The sequence below is a fragment of the Plectropomus leopardus genome, chromosome 14 (genome assembly GCF_026936395.1).
Source record: "Plectropomus leopardus strain MGB_pleo_1.0 chromosome 14, ASM2693639v1, whole genome shotgun sequence".
Lineage (NCBI taxonomy): Eukaryota > Metazoa > Chordata > Actinopteri > Perciformes > Serranidae > Plectropomus > Plectropomus leopardus.
This window is the reverse complement of record NC_142189.1, coordinates 4,649,878-4,659,260: the sequence shown is the minus strand read 5'-3', so window position 1 is coordinate 4,659,260 and position 9,383 is coordinate 4,649,878. Positions and strand designations below refer to the sequence as shown.

At 41.0% G+C, this 9,383-nt stretch overlaps 2 protein-coding genes across 27 annotated transcripts in view; one reads left to right on the top strand and one right to left on the bottom strand.

Annotated features, from left to right (window-relative positions):
* The first annotated feature begins 602 nt into the window (after positions 1-602).
* Positions 603-5,548, top strand: ckba (creatine kinase, brain a). 2 transcript variants are annotated; one of them, XM_042500375.2, is made up of 8 exons: positions 603-782; positions 1,148-1,349; positions 2,672-2,826; positions 2,915-3,047; positions 4,317-4,488; positions 4,583-4,706; positions 4,794-4,983; positions 5,159-5,548. In XM_042500375.2, the coding sequence occupies exons 1-8, from the start codon at positions 618-620 to the stop codon at positions 5,335-5,337; spliced, it is 1,320 nt and encodes a 439-aa protein (XP_042356309.1). In that variant the 5' UTR covers positions 603-617; the 3' UTR covers positions 5,338-5,548. The 2 variants fall into 2 exon arrangements, with proteins under 2 accessions (XP_042356309.1, XP_042356310.1); XM_042500376.2 differs by lacking the exons at positions 603-782; positions 1,148-1,349 and adding an exon at positions 2,100-2,576.
* Positions 5,549-7,710: 2,162 nt separating this feature from the next.
* Positions 7,711-9,383, bottom strand: part of mark3a (MAP/microtubule affinity-regulating kinase 3a) — a 67,611-nt gene continuing 65,938 nt past the window's right edge. For 17 of the 25 annotated variants that reach the window (XM_088087203.1, XM_088087206.1, XM_088087205.1 and 14 more), the window contains one exon: positions 7,711-8,574. In XM_088087203.1, the coding sequence (XP_087943329.1) occupies positions 8,229-8,574 (346 nt within the window). In that variant the 3' untranslated portion in view covers positions 7,711-8,228. The remainder of the gene's footprint in view (positions 8,575-9,383) is intronic. The other 8 variants (XM_088087217.1, XM_042500637.2, XM_088087219.1 and 5 more) reach the window with 3 other exon arrangements.

The following is a 9,383-nucleotide window of genomic DNA, read 5'->3' as shown; positions in this document are numbered from 1 at the left end:
TGAAACAGACAGATCCCAAAGTCAGTTAAAGAACTAAATGAATATAGTTTTAGAAAATATAAGAATAAAAGCAAAAAGATGTTAAAAATAAAATAAGACATAATATAAGAGGACGACATCATATCAGTGGGGATAAAAAGAAGCAATACCATATTGTAAAAACACACTATTACTGGTCTGGGACTGGTCTTTATTTATCAGAGGAGGGGGGTGGCTAGGGTTTGACTTCTTTTTTTATCCTCTCTGAAGCTACAAATATTTTTCAATCAAAGGGTTAATTTTTAAAATCAAATAACGACTAATTTATACTGGAGGGAGAAAAATTAAAAATATATGCAGCCTCGGGGAGTGTCAAAAACAAAACCAACAAAAAGAATACAAGTTTTAAACTTCATAAAATGAGAATAAATTGATTTATATGAAATGTCATCATTTTAAGCTTAGATATGTTTCAGTTTCTTTTTTATATAGATTGGAGCATGTTCTTTATTTTAATTTACAAATTAAGATTTTTTGCACCAAAAGAATGAATATGTGGTGTTATATGTGTGTGGAAGGAGTCCCCACTCCAAAACAGAGCGCGTCCAATTAAATGAATGGACTACAAATACCGACCAATGGGAGGAGAGACGGTCCTCTATAAATTACGGTCTGGAGACCCCATCAGTCTGACCGGAGCGCTGCTGGGACGCTGCTGGAGGTTTGTGAGCTCCTCGGCCGGAACAATAGGGATCTTTGTATCAACCCCTGGTAGTAGTAGTAGTCCTCAAATCCGACAACAGGTAAGAAAATGATTTAATACAACTCGAAATTCCGTCACACTGAGAACTATTTTTCATTTTTAACGATTAAATGATATCTGGGCGGTAGAGACTTTGCCTTATAAATATGAACGATTTTTTTTTTTAGAACAATGAGTCATGTTAGCGGTTTATTTTTTTTTAATTAATAAAAGTGTAAATTAATACGATGCATTAAATTTCTCGGTGCACATTTCTGCACCTGAAAACGCCTTCAGGACACTCTGTTCACGGCAGGACATCTCATTGTCTCTGCACAGCTTCAGCTAAAATGTAACATCCATAATAATCTCGGCGTGTGCTGTCGGTTTATTTTTCACCGTCTCTCCCCTCCATCCTCCGCTCAGGGATCAACCATGCCTTTCGGTAACACGCACAACCAGATGAAGATGAAGTACGCCTCGGAGCAGGAGTATCCGGACCTCAGCAAACACAACAATCATATGGCCAAGGTCCTGACTCCTGCCATGTACGAGCGGCTGAGGAGCAAACAGACACCCAGTGGATTTACTCTGGATGATGTCATTCAGACTGGGGTTGATAACCCAGGTAAAAACAAAAGCCGCTTTTCGGCGGAACAGCCATCTGTTTTGCCTCATCGACCGCGTTTAATGGCCGCAGCGGCGCTCAGAGCTGCGCGTCCCTGTGAGCGAGCACTCACAGCTCTCTGCACTGTGACCCTGCCGAGGGATGACCAACATTTACAGACATATGGAGAGCTGAATCAGTCAAACAGTCATCCTCCTCTTAACAGGGCCTCCACTATCAGAGCACATTACAAGCTTTTATAGCAAATGTTAAAGATTAGCAGTTACATAATGTATGCAGGGGCAGCTGATAATCCACTGCTGCTGCTTTCCCTGTTTTATTATGTCACTTAGATCAGTGGTTCCCAGCTGGTGCAGCCACGGGCTCCGGATTTCTCCTTAGTCATTAGTTTAAAGTCCACATTTAAGAGAAATTACCACATATTCAATTTTAATTGAGTAATTGAAAACAATGCATGGGCTTAGAGCAGAATGAAATAAAACATATTGCAGGACTAAGGAGTAATTAGTTAAAACCAGGGGCATTTCTAGGATTTTATGACACTGGGGCTTAGCCTGGACCCCTTCTTTTTATTTTTGCCATTTTCCCCCCCTTTTTTGTGATTAAATTTTTTTTTTAATTTTTCTCCAATTAGCCCCCCCCCCCCCCAAAAAAAATTTTGTTGTTGTTATTTTTAAAGAAACATGTCTTCCATACCCACCAAAATAAAAATAGTCAAAATGACACCACTTATCACAGCAAACAGAAATTCTCATTGGATTTTTAAACTTCTGATGGTCGCTTCATATATTTTCCCCGAGTTGCTCAGGGAGTCTCAAGCAAAACAAACTTTGCATCTCACACGACAAACAGGAAACCACACTTCAAAATAAAATCTCTTTGCTGCAAATTTACTGTACGAACCTGACATGGTCGCGACCCACCAGGTGGGAACCACTGAGTGTGTGTAGTGTGTGTGTAGGTTGAGCGGTGTGTGTTCAGACGGTCACTGCGGTGTAGCAGGCGTCCCCCTCACCCTGTAGACTGTGTCTCTGTTCAGCTGTGAGAATATGGCCAAGCTGACGCTGAAGAGGCTGTCAGCTGAGGACGAGTTCCCTGATCTCAGTCAGCACAACAACCACATGGCCAAGGTCTTAACCCTGGACATGTACAGAGAGCTGAGAGAGCGCGCCACGCCCAACGGCTTCACCGTAGATGGTGTCATTCAGACAGGGGTTGATAATCCTGGTACAGTAACGGTCTGAGACCCGCAGCACATTGAGACAGTGTTGGTGTCTGTCGGTCCACTGTGTCCTCTGTGACCCTGTCCCCTCTGTGTGCAGGCCACCCCTTCATCATGACGGTGGGCTGCGTCGCCGGAGACGAGGAGTCCTACGAGGTCTTCAAAGAGCTGCTGGACCCCGTCATCGAGGACCGCCACGGAGGATACAAACCCTCAGACAAGCACAAGACCGACCTCAACTCAAGCAACCTGAAGGTACGGCGTCCTCCGATCAGTCAACACGTCCAACTGTCACTCTGAGCTGAAGCTAACAGGTGTGTGTCTGTGTGTGTGTCCTCCACAGGGCGGCGATGACCTCGACCCCAACTACGTCCTGAGCTCCCGAGTCCGAACAGGTCGCAGCGTCCGCGGCTTCTGCCTGCCGCCTCACTGCAGCCGAGGAGAGAGGCGCGCTGTGGAGAAGCTCTCCATCGAAGGTAAACAAAACACCTGAAGCTCTAAGTGACGACGCAGGTGCTTCTGTCACAGACACACACGCCGAGTCACAGACACGCACACAGAGAGAGTCACAGACACGCACACAGAGAGAGTCACAGACACACACACACACACACACAGAGAGAGTCACAGACACGCACACAGAGAGAGTCACAGACACACACACACAGAGAGTCACAGACACACACACCGAGTCACAGACACGCACACAGAGAGAGTCACACACACACACACACAGAGAGACACAGACACACACACACAGAGTCACAGACACACACACACACACACACACACACACAGAGAGTCACACACACACACACACACACACAGAGTCACAGACACACACACACACACAGAGTCACAGACACACACACACACAGAGAGTCACAGACACACACACACACACACACACACACACACACACACACACACACACACACACACACACACACACACACACACAGAGAGTCACACACACAGAGCTCTGCGACACGGTAACATCTGATAATTGTTTAGGAAACCAATATCCCTGAAAAATGTAAGTAAATGTAACTATTAGTCTTAATTTATGTTAACTTTACATGCAATTGATAAGATGTAGTTATATTTATTTGATTTTGTGAAGTTGTTGCAACTTAAAAATGACAAGTTTAGTTAAATCAATCTAAGTTTTAGCACCTTCAGTATACCGAGCTGACTGTGCTTTACATCTGTATTCTGCTGGTTGTAAACTCGTCAATCATATTTGCATTTCCTGAAACATGTTAAAACAGAGCTCACAGATCTCCAAACTTCATCACCGGCAAAACCCTCTTTGTGATGAAGTTAAGTCAGACTAACTTGATTTACTGAAGTTGCTCACACTGAGAAAGAATAAAGTAGGTCTACTTGTCATTTTTAAGTGGCAAAACTTCACAAAATGAAGTAAAAACAGCTACATTTCAAGTAAACTTAAGACTTTGATATGAAGTAATTACACATGAAGATTTGTATTTGTAATTACTTTTTCAGGGCAATCAGTTAAGATTATTTTAGGTATAATCAACTGTGTCGGATCAGAAGGCTGCGGCCTGAATTCAGTGATGCTCAGTGAACGCCGCGTGATACTGGACGTCTGTGTGCAGCGGCGGGCGCCCTCTAGTGGTGGCAGCAGGAGTTACAGATTATTTTACAAAATGCACAAGTGCTGAACGGGTGTTTCTGTTTTGGTTTGACATTTTAAGACGCGTAAATCTCTCTTCCTGCAGCTCTGGCCTCCCTGAGCGGCGACCTGAAGGGGAAGTACTACGCCCTGAAGAACATGACGGAGGCTGAGCAGCAGCAGCTCATCGATGACCACTTCCTGTTTGATAAGCCAGTGTCCCCTCTGCTGCTGGCCTCAGGGATGGGCCGCGACTGGCCCGACGCCAGGGGCATCTGGTGAGACTGTCGTCTTTATCGTCACAAAACCTTGTGTTTTTTTCTTTTGGGAGATTTATTTGGACAGACTGCTGATCTGGTCCTCTGTCTTCAGGCACAACGACAACAAGACATTCCTGGTGTGGGTGAACGAGGAGGACCACCTGCGCGTCATCTCCATGCAGAAAGGCGGCAACATGAAGGAAGTGTTCGAGCGCTTCTGCACCGGACTCACCAAGGTGAGCGGGAACTCAAGTTCACCTGAAGTCGGACTCTGACTCGTGATCTGCGTAATGACCTCATCGTCCTGGTTCTTTGTTTTGTAGATCGAGACCCTGTTCAAGGAGCGAGGCCACGCCTTCATGTGGAGCGAGCACCTGGGCTACATCCTCACTTGCCCGTCTAACCTGGGCACCGGCCTGCGCGCAGGTGTGCACGTCAAACTGCCCAACATGAGCAAACACGCCAAGTTTGAGGACATCCTCAAGAAGCTGAGGCTCCAGAAACGTGGAACTGGTTCGTACGACCGTCAGATTTCTCTTCATTCTCACGTTTTACCATCAACACGACGGACGTCGTTCACGCACTTTTGTGTTTCTGTGTTTTTAAACAATGTCAGTAATGCCAAACTTTGGGAAGAAGTGGGCGGAACCTCAGTCTTTCGTTTTTAAAATGTGTCTGTCTTGTTCAGGTGGCGTGGACACGGCCGCAGTGGGCGGAGTGTTTGACATTTCCAACGCCGACAGACTCGGCTTCTCCGAGGTGGAGCTGGTGCAGATGGTGGTCGATGGAATCAAGCTGCTGGTGGAGATGGAGAAGAGGCTGGAGAAGGGCCAGTCCATCGACGACATCATGCCCGCGCAGAAGTAAAATCACCCCGACAACCTCAAACCTCCCCTCCTCCTGCTCCTCCTGCTCCTGCTCCTCCTCCTGCTCCTCCTGCTCCTCCTCCCCTCTGTCTGAATGAATGTTTGACTCTGTCCCAAAATGCACTCTGTTCCACACAGTTTGTATTTGTTTGTATTTAAGACGAAACGGTTCCTGCGAGGATGGAAATAAAATAAAAAACGTTCTGGTTCAACGTGTTTGTGATCACTGAAGTCTGTCTTGTCTGAAGAGTCGTAGATTCATCAAAATATCCCAAAACTACACGTGCAGCGCCTCGAACTCGAGTTTAAACATTCACCTTCACAAGACCCTCAAAACGAGAGCTGAACATCGGTCCCTGAATGCAGCACGACACCACAGCTGATGTCTGCATGCTGCACTGAAGCAGCTTTAACATAGGAAATGTGTTGAGGGTAAAAATGCTACAGTTGCATTATGGGAAATGTAGGCTCTGGTGTATTTGTAGCTTTACTCGGACTAAAACAGTGAGGATCTTTTTCCATCTGCTGGGGATTTTTGTTCTCGTCTCCTATTTTGAGGCACAATTATAAAAATCTGAAGTTTTAATGTACTTTATTGTTCTGCAGAATATAAATGAACCAAAAGTACCTTAACCCTTTGAAAACTGGATCAACACCAACACAAGTATTTAAATATTTGAAACCAAAGCGATGTGATTTCTTTTGAAAGCATAGAAAAATGCAGTGAGCAACTCGTTAAGAATCGTTATACAAATTAGACGTTTTTTAAAAGCTAGATCATGTTTTAGGGAAAAACTGTATAATGATCATAATTACATATTTAAAATTGTTGCATATTTTTTAGGCACTTTTCTAGGTCATTCTCTTTATTTTTACATTTAATACCACAAATTATGCAACTAATCATGAAGGGACAGAAAAGAATTTGGGATTTGTAGTCCTGAGGACATCTTTGTATTCTGGTTACACCTGACATTAATTAGGTGGTTTTTTGGGGATCTAGATGCCGAAACTGTTTTCCATCCAATTTAAACTCAACACAATTTTTTTTTTTAAATCTCAGAGACACAATACATCTAAGAATACTTTAAACAAATACTGCGTAACAAAGATAAAGAGTAACCAGATCAACAAATTACTAAAACATGAACTCACAGGTGGAGTATTTTTGTAACATACACACCTTTATAACTTTTTCATTTGAACCATTATTGTTTTACTTTTTGATAATATTAAAACTTATGTTGTTTCAATTTTTCTTTCAAAAACTGAAGAAATAAATTAAAATACTTGAGTTAAAAGTCCAGTGTGCAGGAGAAATCAGCAGAAATGTTTAGCGTTTCATCCCCGGAAAATAATCTGTGAACTGTGTTTTCGTTACCTTAGAATGAGCTGCCTTTTTTGCCGAGCGTGTCCTCGTCCTCGGAGACTGCCATGTTGCACCGACATGTCTCTACGGCAGCCCAGAACAGACAAACCACCAGCGCTGGCTCTAGACAGAGCTGAAAAGATTTAGAAAAAGATCTTTAACGTGAAACTGCTTTATTCTGTTTTGTTTTGTTTTTTTAAATCACCACCTCTGTTTCTTTGGAGAGGCGGATGATTTAACTCCCAGTAAAAATTATAACCGGGAGAAGTTTCAGCTGGTTGCAATCTGCAAATCTCGCCACTAGATGTCACTAAATTCACACACTGTTCCTTTGAAACAGGAGCGACGTCACTGTCACACACATTCAAACCTGTGATCTCCGAGCAAACGGGTGCAATTTCTTTCAAAAACGTGAGGAAAAAAACACACAATGAGCAACTCGATAAAAAATGTTCCACAAACTGCAAGAAATCTTTACACTTAAAGAATTTCATTTTAAAGGTGAGGAAGAAATGTCTCGGGATAAAATAAAAGAGCTGGGAAAAACTTTTATAATGATCATAATTACATATTTAAAATTATATTTTTAAGGCACTTTACTCAGTCATTTTTTTGAAACAGAAAAATTACCATTTATTATTATTATTTTATTATTACAAATTTCAGGTAATTTTTTTTTTTTTTTTACTAATGTCTTGCAAATTTGTTTTCGTCTTTTGTTGCTCATTTTCTTCCCCTCACTTTTTCCAGGTTTTTTAAAAATAAAAAAAATGTATTAATAATAATAACAACAACAATAATATGTATTTTTTGTTTACAAATTTCAGGTAATTTCCTTGTACTTTTTAATAATTTCTCACTACTTTTTGGGTAATTTCTTCATTTGTTGCTCATTGCCTTCTTTTGATATTTTTGAAAGAAATAAAGCTCCACACAGAAGCAGCGAAATCAGCCAAAATGTTTCTATTCTGGTCTTTTCAGGACACAAATGATCATCGTGAGACGTTCAAGTTGACAGACACTTTAATTGAGACATGAGTGACCCTTAAACCATGTGAGCATTTACACGGACTCCCCATCATCTCTACTTTTCAACGAAATACAAAAGAAAAGAAAAAAAAAAAGAGTATTGCAGTGAAGCCGTCTTGAAAGAAAAGATACATTATTTACACTGAAAACAAAACAGAAAAAAAGCTACGTAATTTTTTTCTTTTTCCAGGAGAAAAAATAAAACAAAAAAAGATGAAATAAATAAGACTAGAAATGTTTCTTTTTTTGTCCACATTCACAGCATGACAAATCATATTCAACTCGTTAATGTCGACCCCGTGTGGCCAGAATAGACTGAGATATTAGTAGGTAATTCAGTGATTATTGCCAAAAGCCTTAATCTATACATTATAATGTTCAATACATACTCTGTATTTTGTTTAAAAAAGGAGACATTTGGAAACTGCTACTTGGATGATTGTACAGCTTAAATACTTCTAGATATATATATGTATACTTTTAAACCCTTTTGTTCATAGCTTTAACTCGTTGGCAACTTTGGAAGCAATGTTTTTGAAAGCGATGGATGATCCGGATATCCGTTTGAACCTGACGCCGTTGAGGGAGAGACGGGGCAGCTTGCAAACCTCCATCTCCCACTGGACCAGGTTCTCGGCTCGCCCGTCCCCGTGGACGCAAAGAAGCAGGAAACTCTCTTGCTGTTCGTAGTCGCAGTTGTTGGCGTCGAGCACCTTGCGAATCTCCCGCATGATATCGCAAGGCTCCATGGAGCTGGTGGTCCTCATACTCCAAGTGAATCTGAGGGAGCGGGGTTTACTGTCTTTATTTTCCCCTTTTTGATCCCCAGGTACATGGCGACTGTCGGGAGAAACACACACAAAGACCAGCTTTAGTGTCGAAATTTTTTTTTTTTTTTTTAAATTATAATCACAAAGCGGATTTCCGAGATTCAACAGCTGCTTTGACTGTTTCACAAAAAGACGTTTTTATTCTTTGGTAGCTTTGAAACGTGAGCAAACTGGCTTGATCTTCTTTCAAAAACACTGGAAGTTAAAAGAAAATTACCTAAAATTAAAAACAAAAAAAAGGAAATAATTATAAAAATACATTTTAAAAGGTTTAAAAGGCAGAATATCACCAATATAGATAAGAATAGTTCATAATAATCTTAATTATTATAAATATATTTATTTTATATATATATATTCTTTTTTAACTATTACCTGTAATAATTTTCTCTCTCTCGTCAAAACAAATAAAAAAAAAAGAAACAATATAATAAATAAATATAGCTATGATAATAATAATAAATAAATACTATTATAAATATGGCTATCTGGGCATTTTTTCTTTTTTTTTCTTTTTACTAATTTTGTGTCTCTCCCTTGTTTAAAACAAATAATTACTTTTACCTCTTTTCCTAATTTCTTGCAAACGCTGCAGTTCATTGCCTTTTTAGTCATGTTTTTAAAAGAAATCAAACCAATTTGCTCAGGTTTCAAAGGTTCAAACGCACGTCAAAGACGTCGTTTCGGGTTTGAAAAGGTTAAATATATCGTGCCTTTTGAGTCGAAGCAGCCGGTTGAAATTTGAAGGAGTAGTTTGAACTTTTATTGGCTTTCTTGCCGAGAGTTCGATGAGGAGGCAGCCGTTCGCTCAAAGAGACG